The sequence below is a fragment of the Lynx rufus genome, unplaced genomic scaffold, assembly GCF_022079265.1.
Source record: "Lynx rufus isolate CCGP_SWC_20201006 ecotype Redwood Valley unplaced genomic scaffold, mLynRuf1.p SCAF_9, whole genome shotgun sequence".
NCBI classification, from domain to species: Eukaryota; Metazoa; Chordata; class Mammalia; order Carnivora; family Felidae; genus Lynx; species Lynx rufus.
Genome location: NW_025814897.1, coordinates 81501055 through 81525616, shown reverse-complemented (window position 1 = coordinate 81525616; position 24562 = coordinate 81501055). Strand labels below are relative to the sequence as shown.

The window sequence follows — 24562 nt, the reverse complement described above, 5'->3', positions numbered from 1 at the left end:
ATTGTGCCTTTACCCAAATCTTGAGTATTTCAACTTTAACAGAAAATCACCATTTTGATAACTGCGTGATTTTTGTGAAACCTTATTTTACTACTGTCTTGATACCTTAAGCTGGTACTAAAAAAAAATGTTCTTATAGAGAAGAAGAAGAAAATACAAACTGATTTTATGTTCTCAGGAGAGAGGATTACTTAGAGCTGGAATCATGTGCTACAGATACTTATGTATTTGTTTATTCTCTAACTATGTAAGGTTCCCTCAGCTGCAAAAAGGAATACTCACTTCTAAGGGTGGTAGTGAAGCTCATACCAAAAGAAAAAAAAAAACATTAACAGGAGGCTCTTTGTATATTGCAAGTGTTTAAAGAATTGTAGCTATTCTAATTATTTGAACTACTGTACTGAGAGGGCTTTCTAGACTAGCAAATACTATGAAAATGTAAATTACATAAGACTCTCATTGCATTGTTGAATTATTATGTGGGATGTACTGGCAAGAGAAATTTTGCATAAAGAGAAACAGTCTTAGAACTTACCCAATAGAATTTTCATATAAAAATATGGAATAGCCTTTTAAAAATAGTGCTTTTCCCCTCCCCTCAAAAAAAAAAAAACAGCAAATAAATTGTAGCACCATGACTTGTTTTTAATAGAATTATCGTAAAGATTTTGCCCAGTCAGAATAAAGGCCAACACATTTTAATAAGTCTGTTAATAGCTTACCTTACTTGACTTGCATTCATTGTAAATATCCCATAGAAAAAAACACACAAGCCAACGAGTGCTGCAGGAATCAGCATTCCAGTATACCATCCCAGCCAAGCAAAGTACAGCCCAATCTTCTCACCAAAGTATAGCCTGCACAAGAAAGCCAACTCTTAGCTTAAGGTAACGTAAGTAACACTACAAATGTTGCTGTCACACCTGGTCAGAATTTGGTGGATATAACAGCTCAGTTCCTGCTCAATTCCATGTAGCGTATCTTAATATTCCCACTTGCTAATGAATCCAATGATGGTGATGCTGTTTATCTTCAAACATTAGAAGGGGCAATTTTATAAAATGTATTCTTTCTGTGTCGAATTTCTTAATATGGCCCAACTCTTGCCTTTCTCCATTCTCCTAGTAGAATCTCTTTGTTTTCCATGCACAGAACTGTACTAAGCCAAACTACTTTTGTGTGAATTAGGGAAAGAAGTCTCCCCTATAGGTAGATGCTGAGAGCAGATTCCAGTTCAGTCTCCATCTGCACCCCTGGCCAGACTCCCTTCTGCTAGACACAATCTGCACAATTATGTTACACTTTCCACAACAAAGTTAACTTTGTGGTTCCTGGGGCACATGATTCTTTCCTTGGTTAATGCTGTTCCCTGACTTTGGAATATTACATTTGACTCTCTTACCTTGTCTGGCCTGTATGCATCCTTCAGTTTGTATCACTTCTTACAAGAAGCTTTTCCTGACTTACACTACAACCCTGGGTAAGATAGCCCTGATTTTGCTCCTATACTGCCCTTACTGACATTCCAGTGTCCTAAATTTACAACACTTTAAGACAATTAATTATCTGTCACTCTTCTCTTCCTCTCCCTCCCCGTAAGACTGCAAGTGCCTAGAAGTGGACCTGTGTCTTGTTTCACTAACTCCCACCACAGGGAGTATTGAATGAAGCTAAGGAAATGAATGTGTTTTATTTTCCTTATATTCTCTCTTTTCACAAAGTCTTCTGACAATACCAACTGCTACACAGTTTCTAAAGCTCTGATAAGAAATAATAGTTTCCTGCATTCTCTACTACTACTTGGTCTCTATCTTCTAAAAATGGCTACCTAACACAATTTTGTCCCAGCAATAGTTTTAACAATTGGTGTTTTACTATTCATTTAGGAATACTGCAATTGGGCAGAGATTCTTGTTGGGAAGAAATTTTTCTTGTTATTTTTCCCTTCACAAGGCTTCTCTTTCTGAAAATTATTATTTTTTCTCTGTATTATGTCAATTAAAATTTTGTATATTCTACCAGGTGTAGAAATGGAGTCATCTTCCATGAAGGATGATTTATCTAAGTTTTTGTTTTTACATTGATTTCTCCTGGGAGACATAGATCAGTGGTCCATTCACTTCTCATACAATGATAATGTTCTACTTCAGAGGAAAGCTTATATTAACAGGTATTTCAAACAAGCCATTTATTCCTTTTAACAAGTGTTCCTCTGTGAGGGGAGTAGGTTTTTAGCACATATTACTAACATAATGTAATGCCTTTATAATAACAACCATAGAGCATTGCACAGACAACCCTCCCTTATACAGACAGAATTCTACTGAGATTTTCTATTACACATTGTTGAAGTCCAGAGGGGCAACAATATTGTTTGACAGTAGTTTAATCACATAGGTTACAGCAGATTTTAGATCTGGTTCAGGAGAGGGAGAAGCTATTTCCAGGCAGAGAAAGCTGATGAAAACCCCCTTGACTTCGAGTACTGGTATTCACAATCTTCTAGGATCTCTAGAGATATCTCAAAAACCATGAGAAGGCAAGGAGGAAGAGGGGGTGGCTATTGGCATCACTCTGCACTACACTTCACCCATAGTCACTCTCTTTTGATCTGATTTGTATTTCGGTAACAAGCAGGTTCCTAGAGAGGAGGAATGCGTTGAAATGCTATCTATACTCTTTTATGGCCTTCAGCTTGGGCGGTTCCTTCATCTCCCTTCTCTCTCTTCAGCCACGTACACACAAAATATATGATTTTCATAAGCAAAAATTTCCTTCAATGACAATATCCAAATAGTCGGTAATAGTAGCCAAATAACTCTATTTATCACTTGTTGAAATGACCTGAAGCAGCAATGGCAATGTGTCCAGCAAATAAGAGAATTATTGACACTGAAATGTTTGCTTGAAAATACCAACTTTGTTTTAGTACCTAGTAAATACGGTTCTGTGAACCAGCACATCTCACTGTGTTCACGTATCCCTAAAATAACAATTCGCTCCCCTACGTAAATCAGAATCTGATAATTTGTTATGATCGAAAGAATTATAATAAAAACATCTCGATTTGGGATATGCCCAAGTTTGAAATATGTTTGAAATAAAAATGGTTTGGTGCTGGATATTATGATCCGTACGTCCAGATCTTTGTGCTAAGCTTTTCTTTTCTGCTCTGTGCCCCAGGAGGCTCACCTTCATGGACTGTATCACTTATGCTCGTCCCTTCCTCTGGCTTCCTGATGGACTTGTTGGCCAACTGAAGGTACCACCAGCAGAAGATCCCAGGGTGTGATCAAAGAGATATTGATGTATTGCTGACTTTCTCCCTCCTGGTGCATGGTCTGGCCGGAGCTGCTTTCTTCCTAAGACTATAGCTTCTGTCAGGCATCCCCCTTTTCTGTTTTTACCCAATCTTATCAACTCTTCCTTCCCCTTGTTCCTCCAGGCCTAGGATTGATGACAACATCCAACTTTTGCTAGTCTCTGGAAGCTTCGTCATCATCATGTTTGCTCCCTTGATACTATTCACACTTCTGTATATAGTTCTTTTATTAAATTTTCTTCAGATACTCCTTCTATTCTATCAGTTCTATCAGTTTTCTTCTGGGAACAGTTATGGGTTATTCTTGATATTTATATTTCATAAAGAATTCAAAATATTAACATATATAAACTTATGAATGCTTTTTTCTTTCATTCTAAGAATATTTATAGTTAGCTAGAAACTTAAGTCCTTTTTAATATATATTTTCCTGATTTTTTTTAAAAGAACATATTATACCCCACAAAAATTAAATAAATCATGAATGTGACAATATTTGGAGACTAATTCAAGTTGAGAGCAGTTACTCACTAGAAATATACTTCTTGGAATAGAATAGATAACACAAAATCTTTGTTGAAAGACAAGTATATGCATAGATGCCATGTTGGTCATTTTCCTCTTTGCTCTCAGATCCATTTTCTGCCTTTCCCTGTTTTGGTTTGTTCTCATAGGGAAGTCAATTACACAGGTTCCATTGTAAATAGCTCCTGGTTAAGTTGGGCCAGGAGTCAAAGGTGGAAGGAAGAGGGAAACAAGATCTTTCCTTCTTTCTTGGCCATCCTCCAGCATAGCCATGCCTTCTCCATGGTTCCACTTCCAACACTCAGTTTTCTGCACACAGTCCTAGTCATGGATGGTATAGCTCCTGCCCAAGGGCCCAAGGAGTGGGCTCTGAAATATACTCTATCCCATTTTCCCTCCAGCCTTAAGGTTGTTAGCAATTTTTTGCTGTTGCCTCAGTATTCCTGCCTGATTTCCCAGCTTTCCTATCCCCTGTATAACCAAATCCCTAAGTTAAGTTTCCTTTATTGAAAGACCTATAGTGGCTTCTTTTTCCTAACTGCATCCTGAATGATATAGATGATTGGGTGGCTAAATGAAATAATTCCAAATCTATGAAAATGACAACAAAACAGCATAATAGAGCATCTAATATTGATCCATCCACATTACCTGATTAAATCCAAGGGCTGATGCTTATACCACATTCCCCAGCGTGCCCAGCGCTCATATAATAGATGCCTATTATTCTGAGGTCCATGCGTTTTGATGGGTTGGCTACTCTTGTAGGCTCCCTGAAACACATAAGATAAATTGATACACATTCTCTTAGTATATGTGAACTAAATCGGAACTGCTTTTACTATTTTTTTCCCTACAGAACAATTTAACAGCTTATTGAAAGCTGCAGAAATTTTAAACTTAAGCCCATCACTGGAATAATGTAGTAATGCCTTTATATATTTCTCTTTCATTGACAATATTCTGACAGTCACTTAAAAATCCTTTCTTAAAGTCCCTTTTTAAACCAATGAGGTTCCTTTCATTTAAAATAAAGAATTTAGGTTTTACTGTTTGTAACCTCAGGCCTTTTAATAAACACTATACCCTCACCATCATTGAGAGAAATTGTTGTAATCTTTACTTCAGAAATTAAGAGTATTATTCTGCTTTAAGAAGCAATTCAGTCCCAGAAAATACTGATTTCATTTACAGAGGCTAAGAAGGCAAATGTTCAATCAAAAAGTGTAAGAAGTCTACGTCACAATTGCTATTCAAGGTTTTAAATTCTAGAATACTTAAAACTTAATTTAGATAAGCTATTCCAAAAATGGACACATTTTCAGGTTCTTTATATCTCCCCTCAAAAACTATTGCATGGGTTACAATTTCAGACACAGAGAATATATATGCCTTATAGAGGACAGTGTTTCCTGAAGGCTGAACACTTTACACTTACAATAAAAAAGGAGGGCAATAGATATGGCAACTCTATTTTCTAAACCAAAACTTAGGACACAGGATTTGACAAACTCCCTCTCATTCCAATGTGTGATTCTACTTTTATAAGCAGTTTAACCAAATTTTAAAACAAGTGGAGTTATGCCTTAGCTTCTTCATGTAGATGATGAGAATAAGAATAAATATTAATGATTTCTACCACAGAGGAGCTTTGTGAGGGTCCACTTGGATAATCACTATAAAGTGCTATGCATGCACATATGAAGTGCAAAATCAATTTTAGTTAATTTCCAGAGTTTGCTATATTGTGGCCATTGGAAAGTAGAAAACTATCATCTGAGTGATCCCAGACAACCAGGGGTGTGAGCTCCTACAAAGAGAGAGGACACCTTGAATCATGGTCTGCAGATGCCTCAAGACTGAAATGAGAAACACATGTGGATTTTACCTCTGGTCTTCTAATGAAATGGATAAATTGATTAGGTAAAGATGGGAGTACAGGTAAAGTGCTGAGGGGCTTCAGGATGGGCGACTGCAGAATGTGCTACTCTGGCATGTAGATGATTTCTTTTTTTTTTAATTTAATTTAATTTTGAGGGACAGAGAGAGAGAGAGAGGGTGTGCTTGCACAAGCGGGCACATGAATGGGTACACAAATGCGGTAGGAACAGAACGCGAGGGAGACAGAAGATCCAAAGCAGGATCCGTGCTGACTGAAGAAAGCCTGACTCAGGGCTCAAACTCACAATTCGTGAGATCATGACCTGAGCCAAAGTCCACCGCTTAACTGACTGAGCTACCCAGGTGCCTCAGCATGTAGATTATTTCTAAGCTGAAGATAACTAGGGCCAATAGACTCAAGAAGAATTTTTTACCTACACCTTAACTTCTTAAAATAATTTAGATAGGAAGGCTATGAGAGGAAGAGAGGTATTACCAAAGATAACTTTTTTTACATAAGAAATACTTATATACAAGACATGGCAAGCACTGGCTCATCCAATATTCGTCCTCTCATTGTCCTGTGAATTGTCTCCCTTCCCTGTCCCTTCCCTCCACAAGTCCCAGATGCCTGCCCTCTTCTTCTCAGCTCAGGATAGCATATAAACCTCAATTGCCTGACTGCTGGAGAGCCTCTCATGTCTTTGCAGGGATCCTATACATGCATAAGTAAATTTGCTTTTCTCCTATTAACCTGCTTTATGTCAATTAATTATTAGGCTAGCCCAAGAACCCCAAACGGAAGAAGAGAAAAGTTTTCCTCCTGTGGTGCAGTTCAAGTTTTCTTCCCAAAGAGAGCCCAAGGTTTTTAAAGGCTAAAGATCAGAAGCTAAGAAGATGAAAGTGAAGGTCAAGATTTCAAGCATGGGGTATGTCCACTTGGGAAAGATTTGTTTGCTTGTGCAATTGGACTGGCTTGTTAAGGTAGACTGCTTTGAGATCAGGTAAGTAAGGGAAGGTGAACCAAAATCTCAGCTTTCTTTCAGTCATTCATGATCATCTTTTTGAAGTATCTGATTTCCGGGGTGCCTGGGTGGCTCAGTCGGTTAGGCGATCGACTTCGGCTCAGGTCATGATCTCGTGGTCCGTGAGTTCGAGCCCCGCGTCGGGTTCTGTTCTGACAGCTCAGAACCTGGAGCCTGTTTCGGATTCTGTGTCTCCCTCTCTCTGACCCTCCCCCGTTCATGCTCTGTCTCTCTCTGTCTCAAAAATAAATAAACGTTAAAGAAATTTTAAATAAAAAAAAATAAAGAAAAATAAAATATCTGATTTCCTTACCAGTGGTCACCTTCTCAGTGGTCAGACATAGGTACTTCCTGGGTTTTAGGGGCTAAGCTTAGAATCCCTAGTACATCATTGTTTTAATTCTACTCAAGAACCTCAACCATACTGTTCTGGATTGACAGTGACACCAGGTAGCTGTAAGAGAAAACTGACTGCAATGATGACCCCTGCTGGTCCATGTATTTCCATCTCTTTTCAGAGAACCATGTGCACTCAGTGACCACCTCCCCTACCTCTTCATAATAGTCCCTTCCTCCAACCAACACATAACAATGAGTGGGAAAATGACTGTTATTTACAATCGATTCCTAATAGTTTCCAAATTTCACACAAGAAAGTGTCAAACTGTTAGAACACAGACTAGTTATATAGGTGAAATTACTTACACAGAGAACAAACGAAACCTTTTTTTGCTATGAAGCTCTCCCAGGGCCTTAGGTTTGCTACACTGAACACTCCTTACAGACTACGTCAAATCTGACATAGTGTTTAATCTCTTTGAGCCTTGTTTCTGTATCTCTAAAATGAGAAAATAATAATATATATACCCCCCAAGATTACTGTTAGAGTAACAAGAAAATAGGTGCACAGGGCCTGTCTCATGAAACAAGCTAACATATTACTTGTTATTATTCTTTTTCCTACTGTGAGTAGGCATACCACAATGAATACAAGCACTGGAGTCTGGCTTCTTGGTCTTAAGTCTGTGCCTTTAATAGCTTTTCTGTGCCTCAATGATCTAGCTTAAAAAAATGGAGTTATTATTATTGTCTATCTCAAAAGGTTAGTCTATGGATTAAATAAGATAATCCATATAAAACACTGAGCTCAGTGCCAAATAGGAAGTGCTCAATGCTTTTTATCCCTTATGCGTTTTACTAGACTATGAATTCCTCAGATATAGGGATTACATCCTGTGAATCCTCAGCCTTTATAAATAGAAAGGATGGGTCTTGAGATTGCAGACATTAAACCTCTAAAGACCCCGTTCTTATTTCAAAATGCAAAATTGCCTTAAAAATTGTGTGTGTGTGTGTGTGTGCACGCGCGTGCACACGTGTGTGTGTGTGCGTGTTGGGAGAGGATGTTCAAAACTGATTCAAATGTCATTCGTGACTCAGCAGTAGAATTCACCATAGCTTGGAGCAGGCATTTCTACTTAAAATTAGTAAACAGGTAATAACCTGGCAGAGAATCATGTAAATAATGGGGTGTAGGTTTTTGTTGTTGGGTTTGTCTTAGGCAGAAGACTGACTAACAGAACCTGCCCTGTTTGAGAGTGGTACGGATCCCAAGCTGGGTCAAGCATGGAACTCTGTGTTGGAACAGAGGAAGGAGGTCAGAGTGGTTGAACAATGTTCCTGAGTTCTCTCTGGGGCCGCGACTCCTAATATGGGACAAATTGCACGAAGGTTCTGGAGCACAGGGGCCAGTGTGCAGCCAGAGATCATAATGGGGACTCAGAAAGGCCCAGGGCCACTTGCTGACTGAATCCTCTTACAAGACGGCAGCCAGACTTAAAAAAAAAATCAGCATTTTGATCATGAGAAACTTTTTTAAATTGAAATTGTATTTCAAAATTACCTCATGTGGAGGAAAAGCTGCTATATATGAGCCATTATTTATAAGTTTACAGATACCTGGAAAGAGAAAAAAAACAGTTTTTGAGTCTGTTGAAAGAAGGCTCTCCTCTGGGGAAACACACATATACTTGGGACAACAAAGTAACTTAACAACTTAAAGCAACCCAAACAACATCCATAGCCACATCCCCTCTGAGGGCAGTGGGGTTGTGAAAGACTGATACTAAAGAATCTATTTGTGTCCTGACAACATTCAGCAAGGAGATTTCTAAGGTACTAACATATGGCACTTTGCCAGATCACGAAATAGGAGGCATTTTAATACCATTTATTTGGGATCACATGAAACTGGAGCAGGGTTTTTTTCTGCCTTAAAACAACAACAACATTTGGTCAAAAAAGCCAAGGAGGTCTCCTCTCAAAAAAGAAAAAAATGTTTCAGAAGGATATTGGTCTTGTGAAATCTTTAATAGTGAACCAGAGACAAATAGCAGTATGTGACATTTCTTAAAATCTCCTCCATCTCAGTGACAGTGTAGTGAAATGGACATTCTCTTACTGTCTTTGTAAGATTAGATATTGGGAAATTTGGGGAGAATAACTTTTGTTGCAGTATTATTTACATTGGTAAAGAATAAGATCATTGTACATCCAAAATTGGGAAATCATTTAATTATTATGGTACATTTATATAAGGTGCTTAGTAAATAACTGCAATTTATTGAATGCCTAGAATAGAATATTGTACAACTATTTACAATGTTTCAGACATACTAAACAACTTGATAAAATATTCATAAATACTTTTAAAGAGGGACAGAAAATCATAAACACTGCATGACTCTAATAATGATATATATACATCATATATTATACATATATATAACACAACATATATATATATGTGTGTATACACACACACACATCATTATTAGAATCATGCAAGTTTATTATGTATATATTCAGTATCATTTTGAGAGAGTGACAACTGGGTTTGGGGACTTTTAATTTTATTTTTATACTCTTCTGTGTATACTGTATGTTCCACAAAGGGCATAATATGTTTGCAATCATTTGAAATGTCATAAAGACTACATAAGCACATAATGCCATCATTTAGACACACTTTTAACTTGTATTCTGGATTCCTCTATTTTTATCTCTTATGTAGAAAACTAGGTGTCAATTTTTTTTGTAAGGATTTAGTGTCCAAATTAGCTATTTTGACTACTCTGCAATAAATAAATTATTAATCAGAGTAGAACCAAAGTCTGAACTTTCCTTTTTAAAAAAAAATGACTGACTTGAAAAAAATGACTTGACATAGTACATTTTACTTCTGTGGCACTATATTTTAGTACAATTCAGTAGAGACTGGTCCAAGTTTCCAGTGTGTGTCAACTTTTCATTTGTAAGGATTTTAGGACATAACTAACATTGAATCTCTTTCATGTCTTGTAATTTTCACCTTATTAAGTAAAAGACCAGCTCGACTGTTACCCACTGTTTTCTGCTCTGCGCTACATAAAGTGCAATTTCATTTAATTTTTCTAGGTGAAATTTTCTTTTGCAATATACATGTAGTAGTAGCATACTGCTACACAGTTAAACAACACAGAAATTCAGAAAGTTAAAATTAGCTGTTATTTCACCTTCTAGAGATAATTTCTAAAAAGTTGTATATACATTCTTTCAGACTTTTATCTTTTTATGAATGTGCGTTTAGGAAATGGGATTACATTAGACTTATAGTTTGTTGTTTATTTGGGGTTTTTTAGACTTACAGTTTTTAATCTGTCCGGTTTTTCACATGACTATACATTGCAGATTTCTTTCAAAGTCAGTAAATGGAGAACTAACCACTAATTTTCAGTTTTCCACAAGTAAGGGGTCTGTGTCATACTTTTTGTGACGTATAGCATATAACAGATGTTTGATAAATTTGAGTCGAGTTAAGAATTGAGTTAAAAGAAGACCATGGGGGATGGTAAGGGGGAAAAAAAGTTACAGAGAGGGAGGGAGGCAAATCATAAGAGAGTCTTAAATACTGAGAACAAAGTGAGGGCTGATGAGGGGTGGGGGAGAAGGGAAAGTGGGTGATGGTCATTGAGGAGGGCACCTGTTGGGATGAGCACTGGGTGTTGTATGGAAACCAATTTGACAATAAATTATATATATATATATATATATATATATATAATTCCATATATTATAAATGTGTATATATATAATATAAATAAATAAATATATATGGAAAATAATAATGCAAAAAAAAGAATTGAGTTAAGAATAACAGTTTTAAATGGATGCATTTATGGCAACAAAGCTAACTTTTGTCAGTGCCTAATGATGGACAATTAAACTGTTTACAATTTTATTCTACTCTAATCGTTGTTTATAAAACAAAGCCACTATTAACAAACTTCTACATATATTATTATTCAAAAGTCTGATTATATCTTTAAGAAAATTTTCAAGAAGTGAAATTTCTGTTCCAAAGTGTTAGCACTCTTCATGTTTTGATATGATACATATGGCTAAATGCCCTTGAAGAAGTTTTTGTTGTTATTGTTTTATTTAGTTCTGTTTTACTGAAAGGCTGAAGAAGAGAATACTTAGAGTTTGTGCTCAATGCATTATATCCTCATATTTAACGCATGAGGGCAAAGCTTCAGATGTCAAAATAAATATTTCTGGATATAATTAGTAACAGCAAATTCCACCCTTTCTATATTTTTAATTAGTGTTCTTACCCACTTTTGATATTCCATTTTCATATTTGGTGTGCTGTAGCATGTGATAGACTATCCTGCTTCGAGTAGCATTACTGAAGAATGTGTCCTTATTGTTTATTATGAAGCTGTTAAGATAAGGGATTTGTTTTAATATTCAAAGCAGAGCACAGAGTCCAGCAACAGTTACAAATTCGTAGGTCTTTATCCATCTGTTTTCCCATTAAAACTAATGCATGAGAGGTATAGTAAGTCAAACCATCCTCTTAAAAAAAATCAATTGGCAGAGACAAAATATACTTATAAATAATACAGACATTATCAAATATTCATTTAAGTATCTTTCAGTTTATAAGGAAGCTTGGATGTCCTCATATTTCTTGTTTAGCATGAAACAAGGACAGCATTAGATTGTCCATTGGCTCCCGTAAATTTTGTACTCCCTTAAGCAATATAGTGCCAAATAGAACACATTAAAAATTGATATCATTTGCCCATACCACACCTTCCAAGCTAATTTGTCTTGTTTTTAGAAGTTCAGCAACGAGTGACAATAGTTCTCCCTTTCCATTCATGCCCTGTACTCTACCCAGGTAGGAAGCTTTGCAAAGAGGAACCATATTAGAGCCAATGAGTAAAGAGCAAAAGGGTGGTCTTGACAGGAAAAGAAGGGTCTGTTTTAGCATCTACTTTGTCATATGCCGGAAGCCTCAAAAAAATAGAAGCATGCTCAATTTCTACCGCTTCCTTTTTCCAGTTATCTCTGTGACTAATAATCTGCCATTTTTTTTCTGGCACTTAGTACTGAAGTATTAGGTCTTCTATGATTCTTGTTTTCTCTTTACCATCCATATTCAAATAACTGCTGAACTAATCAACTTTTCTACCTGAACTGCCCTTCTCTGGCTTTGAGCTACTAGGTCCTACTGCCTAGGTTATGAGAAGAATGTCCTCTTAACTGGCTGTCCAATTTCCAACCTGACCTTTCCAGCATAGTTCTGATTCTTAGAGCACTCCTACTTTTAATGTTTCAGCATTACGTGCATAATTAAATTTTTCATTTTCTTCTCAGGTTTCTATTTTTGCATTTCAGCCTCTCCTTCAGTCTGATCCCCTACAGCTCTGGCTTCTTGCATCTGATTGTTCAAATGTAGAATTTATCACACCTTAAAATGTCACACATATTTTGCTGTCTCGGCATTTTGCTGTCTCTAATGTCTTTCTCCCCACCTCTCTCCACCTTCCTCCACATTTTTACCTGCTGAAAAGGACTATCTTCTTCAAAAAGGCTTCCTAGATCCTTTCCTCTGGATGTAGCGTCCCCCTCTCTTGTACAAACGTGCATTGTATTTGTGTCTTTCCTAACATGTTGATTTTACTCTGCTTTGTTTCATGCTAATCTGTATACTTGTCTATTTTATTAGCCTCCAGGATTTTGATATTGAGCTTTTTGTTTTGTACCTGGCTACGCACCAAGTTACTATAGCTGCTCTGTGCTCTGTTAATTCTAATAATCAGAAGCAGTGTCCACACACTTCTTTTACCATCAGATTGGTTCAGAATTCCATGAACAAATATTTCTTTAGAAGGTTAAGTTCAATTTTTTCATGGAGTTGCATTATAGAGGGAGAAAACACATGGTATATAAATTAACAAATAAGTTGCAGTCCCTGCCTTCACAGTATTCCCAGTGTAGCAGGGCAGACAGAAATGTAAAGTAATAATTAGATAATATAGGATAAACATAAAGATAGGGAAATGCACAGTGTGAGACATTGGAGCATTGAGAGGCAGTATGAAACAGGATTCTGGACCACTGGACATGTTACAGAGGCAATAATTAATGGGAACTCTCTCCTCCCAAATATTTGATTTAATTCATTTGTTTCATCCTGCCTCTCAACATCTATAAAGACAGGGACTGTGTCATATCCTCAATTTTTATTATGAAAAAACTCAATAAATACTAGTAGAATGAATTTAGGAATAGAGACTTGTTGGGATGTAGACAAAGAATTATGCAACAAGTCCCTAAAAAAATTCTCATTCATCTTAGTTTCATACAATTAGACTCAAGTGGATTAAACTAATAAATACATATTAATTATATGTAATTATATATAATTTATTAATTAGAATAATCCATATTCAATCATGTTATTTAATAGCAATTCTATTCATATTACCATTACTGTTACTTTAACTGGGTATTTACCACCATCATAATTATTTTGAAAGAACTGGGAGCTAGACTGTTGGCCCATGAGTTTACAATTAATTACATTCATTACTTGAATGTCCCTAAATCAGCTGATCAGGAATTAATAATGCTCACTGAGTGCTATTGGTAAATTAAGTATAAAAACGTTTTAATAAAATGATACATTCTTTGACTTATTTGGCAAACAATGGAACTGGTCCAGGGTATTTTTACTTTATCAAAAACTCCTAGATACTGAAAGGTATCGAGGCAGGTGGTGGACGAAAAAGAAATGTGAACTTACTGGTGAATCCGTGCACGGCTGAAGGGGCCTGTATAGCAGTCTGATTCCTCCAGGTGTGGAAAAGCTGACTTGTCGAGAACCATTGGGTTTTGGGACATCCATTTTTTTATCCTTCTAAAATAATTTTGCACACTGGAACAAAGTCACATGAACTAGATTAGGTTGCATTCCAGAGTCATGCCTACCTTCCATCACCATTCCGAGGTTGGGGGGGGAGGTGGGGGGTGAGGAAAGGAGTTCCAAAAAGACAGTCATACCCACACACGTGCATTTCTTTTGTTCTCACACAAAAGACATAAATTTCAAACCAAACCAAACCTTGCATTTGCTTAAAGTCGGTGTAACTAGGTTATCCTTATGCAAAATATCTTGTGGAAAATATTAAAAAATCATCATATATAGAGACAGTGGTAGGAAAGAGCATAAACACAATAAAAGTAGCATGACACATCTATCAAAGTTGTGAGTGCATAGCTATATGTATGTATACCTATACATATGTAGCTATCGATTATTCCCGATTCTTTGAAAAATCTACAGCAATGTGGCCCTACCAAAAAGAAAAAAAAAAGAAAGAAATGAGTACAACACACCCAGCAGAGCTGTGAGCCTCTGCCTTGATAGAAACAGCGAGGGCTTTGGAGTCAAGCAAAACAGTTCAAAGGCAGCATGGCGCCACGGGAGCTGTGAGAACTGACAGATGTTACTTAACTTCTTGCCTCAGGTTCCTCACTGATCAAAAACATATTGACTTTGCTGGAGACTTGTAAGTTGGTGTCTTCTTAAGCTTGATTATTAACAAGTTGAGGCAAGGAGCCTTCGCAGTACTTTTAAGACTGATGGGCAAATGAATCCTCTGAAGATCTTGGTAAAAAGCTAATTCAGTAGGCCCAGGGTGGGGCTTAAGATCCTGCATTTCTAAGTAGCTCCCAGGGGATGCCCATGATGCTATCCACTGGCTGCACTTTGAGTGATGGGTTTAGCACAGACACTAAATATATGACATTAAGATACTGCTTCAGGAAATTTTACATCAGGATACTTCTTCGTTTGGTCTCAGCTTTCGATTACAGTCATAACCCAGTTCTTATGTATACATACTGACTGGAATCATCTTTACTTTACAAAGAAAAAAAAAAGCAAAAGAAAGAGACATTGACTGCAGAGATTGATTCTGAAAACTGAATTCTGAGTGACTATAGTAATTATGTTTACTTAAAAATAGCACAATATTTACACACTACTTACAAGGTTCCATCTTTACCAATGTTGGGGCTCTTCTGCAATAGCAAGAGTCAAAGTAGCAGGAGAGAATAGTTTCCTAGACAAATACAATGCTTCTTAATATCTGCTTGGTCAGCTCTGCTTACGCTTTAAAAAATTCAGTATAGCAATAATGTGCAGGCAGCTAATAGTGTATCTTAGGAATTATTTCATTCAAATCTGTTATGGTAAAATTAGTATGAATCATTTGAAATAGCAATCAATTCCTGACCTAAAGTTTGGCATGTGGTGAGTCTGGACCTTTCCTTTGCCAGGTAGGTTATCATACAGATGCCAAGTCATTTTTGGTTTTGGAGGGACCAAAGAATTACTTTCTAGCCTAGAATAATACATGAGCAATATCTGAGGTGTTCACTTTGCTTCTTCTCATGATAACAAAAGCTTCCGAAATCACAGAATATCTCCATATTTCAGCGACTAGTGCACAGACACTTACAAATCACTGAATGGATTATATAGCAATCACTCCAGCTTTTCAGACTTAGCACAGTGAGGGAAACAATGGGGTAGAAGGTGGAGGATGAGCGCCCAAGGACCTAATTTGTCAGTTACTGAAATTGGCAAATTCAATCTTGGAGTTTCAGGCTCCTCATCTCTAGAGAGAGGAAGTGACTCTATCTGTCCTACCTTGTTAGGTGTCTGGAAGGATCAAATAGAAGGATACATTCTGACTGGACTTAGGAAATGCTGATGAACTACAGATCCTGAGGGCCTATCTCTGACAACATACAAACATATTAGAAGTGGAGGTGAACTTTAAAAACATTTAAAAAATAAAAAGGCTCTCACGCCATCACTGATTTTCTACAAAAGTAAACAATATTATAATTAAGACTTTTCATATACACTTCCCATGAGGAAGCAAATGATTTTGATAGTGAAATGTGGTCAGGTCTGGATTTGAATCATGGGATGCAAAATTTTGGATTATTACTCAATTTCCTTGATTCTCATTCAATTTTCTCCTATCTTAAAAGGTGGGATATTTTGAGAATTAAATATGTAACACCTGAATCCACCCAGTAAATACTCACTAATGTTTATGATAATAATAAGGAAAGAGAGTGTTACTACTCTATTAGTATCAGTCTCACCAACACATCATCAACATAATCTAATGCTTTTTCTATACTCTAGCGAATCTGTGTCACCTTGGCCATCTTACGGACTCAAGACTTCATGGATGGCACATTGTGGAGATGACTCCTAATGGAGCTTTAAGTTCCTTTGCTAACATCAATGGAAAGCAGAGAATTCTTGGAAATTGGTAAGATATCTGGTTAAAGGGCCAAAAGAACGCAGTCAGAGCACAGGCTCTACCCAACCAGCTGTGAAAGCCGGGGAATGAGGCACGGGGTGGTGCAGAGTGGTGATAATGGTCATTTATTTTCCCTGATCTGCGAAACCAGTTACTCTTTGTTATGCCTCCCTGAAGGGTTATTTTGAAGATGCCTTGGTAACTGAATGTGAAAACGCTTAGTAAACAAATGATAAATAGCAGCAATAATAAAACTACAGCCATTTTCTATCAAACTGCCAGGAGAAATGATGATCTTGAAAAGCTGGATAATTGCCTGTACATTATTCACCACCTAATGTTTACTGGTCAAGATACCCATGCACAAAATATCTTTCCCACTCCAATAAAGGAAAAGCACAAGTGAAATCTAGGTGCACATAACTGATTTTCATTTCTCTCTTTCCAACTGTATACAAATTAGGTTTTAAATTTTTATAATGATGGTTGTCACCGCGCGCGCACACACACACACACACACACACACACACACACAAAACAAAGCGAGAAAACACTTAAATTTCTTCTCCAAAGTTAAAGTCTGAAAAATATCAAAATCAGTCATTTCCTTAATTGAAAGTCTACACTCAAGCAAATGACAGGACATTCTCTTTCTCAGTTTAGTATGTCATATACATTTATAAATGCCCGTCCTATTTATTTGTACCCTTCCCACATGCATCCAAAAAGTCAGTAAATACTTATCACTATTTGTAGTAAGTAAATTGTAAAGAGGTAGGCTATAGTAATGCTTAAAGTAGTTTAAGAATTATTTGGAATAATATAACTGAATTTTCATTTTGTGAAATTAAACAGAAAATAATAATAAACACAAAAGATAATAAAACATATTATGATATACAATATGGTGTTTATTTTTCTAGTTTACTTTTAAGTTTGACCAAAACAGAAAAAAATTACTTTTTCCACTATTAAAAATGTTTTCTATAGAGTCTAATATACAAGTTTATCACACATTCCAAAAGCAAGTGTGCACTAAAACTAAATTATATAATATTACATAGAAATTCGTTGCTATTTTAATATACAGGGTTTTATCTTTCTGCAAGTCTTTGAAAGAAAGATGTTTATCAGAAAACCCACTAATTATGTAGTAGCAAAATCTCACTAATTCTATAGAGCACACTGAACTTAACCCAGATGTGTTATCAATACATCCAACATGATGCAGGCTCATGTAGAGAAAACAAAACAAAACAAAAAACCCTCTGCAGTTGTAAATTTGTATTGTTGTGACATTCCAATGATTTTTACTTTATTATAGAAAAATAATTTTGAAAATTTGCTACACAGACGAGGACCGAGTATGTCCAAGGGAAATGATAAAAACTCATTTTAAATCTGACCATGTTAACCTGACAAACAGAAAAGTCTGACCTGGCTAAGGAGCGTAAATAATAATTTTATTATTTTAAAGAGACTTTTAAGTACTAGTTCCTTTAATATTCATTCTAACTTCAAATTTTTCCCCCTATGATTTGCTTTTCCCGTCACCTGTTCCTACCACATCTAAATTTAATGCTTAAGAGAGTCCAACATTCCCCTATCCTAAAATTAAACTTTTTCCTATTCTAATGTTCCAAATTATATTCAGCCACTTTCTTTGGTAAAGGAATTAAATTTATGGAATCCTTTCCTAAAGCATTCTGATATTCACACTATATGATACTAGTTTTGTGTCATTCTGACTTGTAATATCCTGCAACATTACTCAATAGAGTGTATTCTGTCACACTGACATTCCACTTTCGTTAACGAATTCTTTTGCAAGGAGCAGAAAAACAGCCAAGTGTAAGAAGCCTTTTGTTTCTAGCATCCATTAAATGAAAGCTCATTTTCCTCAGTGAAACAGGGCCAAGGTGATTCAGGTGGGAGAGTTTCTCCTGTCTCAAGGTTGTGGTTTGATTAATTCCTTTGTCATAGCTACTGTTACCACAATATTTAAAGAGAAGTTTTGAGATGATGCTCTTGAAGAAAAGTTTGTTTTGAATACTAGAATATGAGAGGCAGCTCTGTTGGTGAAATAAGAGTAGGTCTGTGATTCAAAAAGATGCTGTGTGGCCTTGATAAACCACTTTGTCACTCTGGATGCTAGTCTTTCCTTGACCACCTTTGTCAAATAAGAGATTTAAATTGAATTAGCCAGAAGATTTTTGCCCTGTCTGTTCTTCTATTACTCTGTTGGGTCATCGTTTACCCATCAATCCTGGTTTTATAACTATTTTTTACATTAAAATCTCCTAAGAGGCTAACTGGCAATTAAAATCCTCCTGCCACAACATTACATCAAGAGAGGATTCCAGAAATGGCAATGGTAAGTAGAAAAAAAAAATAGATTATCTTATTGTAAACATGGTTAAATTTGGTGTAAGTCATTTTGGAAATTGTAGAACAAATCAGAAAAGTTCTTCTTCCTAAAATTTACAACTGCTGATGTGGGTAACTGAATGTCTTCTTTTTATTTCTTTTTCCCAAATGACAGATTGGTTGTAAACAAATTACACATCACCACTAACCTGCCCATTGATTTGCTGCTCCGGTCAGTGTAATAGCATTTTTTCCTGAAAAATAATGGATACAGCTGAAGAGAGTCACGTGAAAAAAGAGAAACCAGTGAGTGACTACATTCAACCACATTGAGTATTTTAACACTCCAACTTCCGCCCGCCTATGAAATACATGAAATAAACCAATATAATAGAGTCAGAACTCTGAATATGCCTTGTTTTAATTTCAGAATCTAAGTTAATAACCAAAGAATTCTGATACATCAATACATCACTTTTGAATATTTTATTTTTAAGTCCATATTTTGACTCTGTCTTCTGCTACACAATGCATAGTAACTGGATCATTGGCTTACATGTTATATGAAGTCTTTCATCCATCCATCCATCCATCCATTTATATTTCTATCCATCTAAACATATATGTAATGAATGCTTATTATTTTGCAAGGTATGTTAAAGTATAACCATTAAAAATTTAGACAAAAAAAGAGGGTATCTACCCTCAAAGAGCTTCCTTTATAGTTGCAAAGACAAGTGATAGCTATAATAAAGTGTGATAAGGCAGGAAAACAGAGAGGGCTATGCGTGTACATTGGAACGGATCTCAATTAGTGTTTGTAGATGAAGGAGAAAGGAATCAGGCAAACCTTCTTAGAGCATGTGTTTTCTGTGTTGAATCTTGATACATGTGTAAGAGTCATCCTCTGAATAAAATACTTAGGACATGGTATTCTTGACATAATTATAGGAGCAACACCAACTATTGCAAGATTCAGGAAACTGCAACTACTTCAGTAATCTCTGAAGTATAAACTGCAAGTTGAGCATAGTGGTAAAAGGGATGATGAACAGGCACAGATAACAAGGGGTCCTACCCCTGATTCTAAGGTTTTGGATGAATTACAAAGGGAAAACATGGAGTATTTTGTTTTAAGTAGGTGTATACCATGTCTGATTTTAAACAAACTAAAAATTCTGGTGACAGGGGTTAATTCAACTCTTAAAAGATTCTTACCACATCCTCATTTTAGCTCAGGAATCTCATAGTCTGGGCCTTCTAAAATGACTCTTTATCCCCACCCACCAAAACCCATTTCAGAGGATCAGTAAATTCCTCCCTGTGTGGTATCTAGAAAACAGGATTGAGTCAGGACAATCAATATGTGGTCCTAACTGTGTTATTAACTGCTTAGAAAAGTTGAAAACCTTGTATACTACTGCATTTCATTGCAAACACTGGTTATATTGCTAGAAAAGAATTTTTTTCAGTTGTCCCTGCCATACCTCAATACTAAATTCAAATGTGGAATTTCAAGGTTTGCTACATCCATCTTAAACTCATTTAATTATCTCCCCATTTCATTTTTTCAAATATACAGAAATTTGCGTGCATACATAATTCGATCCCCATTGGAATATAAACCCATCTTCTTTCTGAACTTCCTGTACACAGATTGGCTTGCATTATTTAGACATCATTATATAACTGATCACTGACTATCTTCTACAGGAGATTGGGCTTCTTGAAGATAGTAGTTTTATTTCATTTCACTTTGTATTCCTGGTGTATACTTGGCACATCATTTGATAAACAGTAAGCGCTCAGATGGCTGATAAGTGTTTAATTTACAGTTGAATTTATTTCCTTCAAGGCCTGAGACCACTTTGCATTTAATAAACATTTGCTAAATGAGGTATTATATATATATTTTATTTTTTTTTAAATTTTTTTCAACGTTTTTTATTTATTTTTGGGACAGAGAGAGACAGAGCATGAACGGGGGAGGGGCAGAGAGAGAGGGAGACACAGAATCGGAAACAGGCTCCAGGCTCTGAGCCATCAGCCCAGAGCCTGACGCGGGGCTCGAACTCACGGACCGCGAGATCGTGACCTGGCTGAAGTCGGACGCTTAACCGACTGCGCCACCCAGGCGCCCCTATATATATATATTTTAAAAGCTAAAAGTGTAGAAATTAGTTTAAAATAATTTTCAGCACAAAAAAATCTAGGACTGTTATTTAGAGGAGATAAAAATTATAATTATTGACCATAGGTATGGTGAGGTATATTAGAAAAGCAAGGGAGGGACGTTTGGATTAAACACGATTCTACATTTATCTTTATTGCTCTAGTTTGAAATTTTTCATAAACATTTTTTTGAAATGTTTTGGGAACAATAAGGAAAAATGAAGGAATGAAGTTATAAAAAGTGAATATACATACTTTTTAGACCATTAATATTATGAAAGCAAATAAAAATTAAGAGACTCACTTTTCCCAAATAACTAACACTCTAATCCCCAGTCAAATTTAGGGTAAACTATGTGGGACAATTATGCTGTTGTGTCCTCTTACTTGAGGATTGGATATTGTTTATCTGTTTGGCTATATTAAAGGATGGGATTTCCTTCTGTCTTTACAATCTGTTGGAGAATTGCCTGTGAGGCACATCACATTCTGATTTAATGCTTATTCATTAATACAAGTGTTTTCCTTCTCGTCTACCTTTGTGAAGTTTTCTGGGTTGGTGACGTTTTGTTTTTCTCCCAACAATACACAAGTGTATTTTTAATCCTTGAAATCCATAATAACTTGCAATTTTCCTTAATTCTTCCTCACAAATGAACCTGCAGGACCATATCATTTTCTACCCATAATCCTCCACCTTGTTTATTTATCTTCCACCTTTATTAATTACATATTATTCATAGATAGAGCTTTCTTTATTTTTCCCTGAATTTTTCATTTGAAAGATTCTACTATTTTATGCCTTGCATCAGGACAGCATCGATCTACCTATCTACCTACCCACCTATTTACAACTGCCACTCAAAACTATAAGTAAATTGTTATGTGAACCACTGTTTCCAACCAGTGTTTCACACAGCCAAGTGGTTACATGTGGAGATGCCTATGGGGCTGAGGGAGATGGGCAGTCACATGGGTGGAACCCTACGTCCCCTGCTCCTTGTCAAACAGAACTACTTCACTCTTGAATTGTTGTTAATGTTTATTTATATTTGGGAGAGAGAGAGAGGTACAGTGTGGAGCAAAGAAGGGTGAGAGAGAGAGAGAGAGAGAGAGAGAGAATCCGAAGCAGGCTCCAGGCTCCCAACTGTCAGCACAGAGCCCTATGCAGGGATTGAACTTGGAAACTGTGAGATCATGACCTGAGCTGAAGTCAAACACTTAACTGACTGAGCCCCCCAGGCACCCCAGAACTATTTCACTCTTAATTATTTCATATATTGGGCTGTCTGAATGTTCCTATGTTATTTTATTTTTGAGTGAAGGATCCTTTGCATATAAAAGTGATCTAAGTTTAATCCCAATTATGATAAAAATATTATTCTTAATGTTTTAAAAACATCTCCCTCCCTCAAATCTACTGTGTTTAAAATATTTGTGGGAGAAGCTTAAGAATCCCATCCGGGAACTCAAACACAGAGCTAGGAGATGGCTGAGTTGGCTTACAATATGTTTGACTCTTTTCATATGAAAGTTAAGAATGAATAAGCATCATCTTTGAACCACAAGAAAAATAATGAAAGCAGGACATGATATTTCTGGAATGTGGAAAACACAAACTAAGTCCTTGCTGATAGGACAAAAATAAGAAAATTTGAACTATTTTTCTCCTCTGAATTTTTCTTGGGTAGTTTTGAAACATCAAGTCTCAAATAAGAAAATTTGAACTATTTTTATCCTCTGAATTTTTCTTGAGTAGTTTTGAAACATCAAATCCTTGCTGATTGGACAAAAATAAGAAATTTTGAACTAATTTTATCCTCTGAATTTTTCTTGGGTAGTTTTGAAACATCAAGGCCATATTTACTTTGGAATAGTAATCAGAAAAAGAAATAGCTAGAAAATTTAGGTATATAAAATTCTACACATATATTTAAGCAGAGAATTTAGATAAAATGCTCAAGTTTCATGTTCATACAAAAAGCAGAAAACTTTTGCAGACCGGATTATAACTCTAATAATTTATTCTGAATAAATTTGCAATTTTTCTTTGTGAAATATAACATGTAGGTTTCAACACTGAATAAATATGCAGGACAGCCAAACATGGGTAAATTTTTTTATGCATAAATTTTTTAAAAACCCTTGCCCTAAAAAGAGATATGGGTTTTTCCTGTTTAAGTTCTTTGTTACTCTTGCATATTTTGATTTTAAGTCAGTATATATGTTCTTAAATGTGGTTACAGTTGACAAGTGGAGCCGTTATAAAAACACTTTGCCATTTAGCTTATGCTTGTGTAGCATTCTCTTTTTACGAGGTGATGGCTATGCCAATTTTCGTGTGCACCTTAAAAATAAATGAGAAGTTACTAAGGAGTTAATGTTACATCCATTATTTAAACTGCTCTGGAAAGCGTTCCAAGAAAACTCTGTGTTCCAGGATTTGTCAAACTGTTTTCCCAAGAACACCATGATATGAAGATAAAAAAATCCCATCATCAAATGGAAAGGGTGCTTTGTATTACTAACTTTTAAAAATGGTAAGATTTATTAAAATATTAAAATTTCCAAGACAATATTTCTTTACCATCTGCATCAGAATCATGTGGGATGCTTGTTAACAATGTATATACCTGCTCTTCCAGAATTAATATTCCATCACATCTGGGGGGAGAGTTCCTGGAGACTTGATTTTTACTGTTTCCCAGGTGATTATAACGTACTTTAAAGGCAGAATGAGAATCTACAATAAATAAACTTACTGTTTAACTCAAAAGTTCAGAAATAAATTTGCTTACAGGATAGTTTTTTCTTAAGAACCTGTGAAACTAGTATTCCTTTGATACATTTTGGAAATGTTGCATATTTTCTAATATTTATGTTATTAAATCATGAGAGTACCAATGGTATTTTCCAAAAGTTTTAGTATGTAGCCATTGTAAACATTATTTTATTTTATTATTTTTTTAATGTTTATTTATTGAGAGACGGAGAGTGCAAGTGGGGGAGGGGCAGAGAGAGAAGGAAAAACGAAGCCCAAGCAGGCTCCTTGTTGCCAGCACAGAGCCTGAAGTGGGCTTCGATCTCTCAAACCATGAGATCATGACCTCAGCCGAAATCAAGAGTGGGACGCTTAACCCACTGAACTACTCAGGCACCCCATGTGAACATTATATTTAAAAACATGTTATAAAGAAAAAATTTCGGCCACAACATCAAAAAGAAGAAATAGTAAGGGCCTACATTTCAGGGTTTTCATATTTCTTTCTTTGGATCTATCAGAACTCTTCTTTCAAATGCAGTCTTACCAGGAAATTAAAAAAAAAATGAATATCACTTAAAAAAAGAAAACAATATCTATCTGAACAGAATATTTTCTCCAAAAGTCACCCTGGGTCAGGACACCATGGCACACAGCCTGGAGACCTAAGCTCTACGTCATACCAACCGAGGACACCCACAATCCGACAAGGTAACCATTATTTTAATGAACTTCTAAGAAAAAGAAAACAAAGGAATTAAATTCTACAGACTGAGCCAGCCAGACGCCCCACTTGGTGAGATGTTTACACACAATGTTTACTGATTCT

At 36.0% G+C, this 24562-nt stretch overlaps 1 protein-coding gene across 1 annotated transcript in view; it reads right to left on the bottom strand.

Annotated features, from left to right (window-relative positions):
• The window catches only part of ANO3 (anoctamin 3), a 413517-nt gene that overhangs the window by 83525 nt on the left and 305430 nt on the right, over positions 1-24562 (bottom strand). The window contains exons 8-13 of the mRNA XM_047071708.1: positions 19010-19054; positions 13892-14023; positions 11409-11515; positions 8657-8712; positions 4499-4620; positions 723-857 (exon numbers count right to left, since the gene is read on the bottom strand). Coding sequence (XP_046927664.1) covers positions 723-857; positions 4499-4620; positions 8657-8712; positions 11409-11515; positions 13892-14023; positions 19010-19054 — 597 coding nt within the window. The remainder of the gene's footprint in view (positions 1-722; positions 858-4498; positions 4621-8656; positions 8713-11408; positions 11516-13891; positions 14024-19009; positions 19055-24562) is intronic.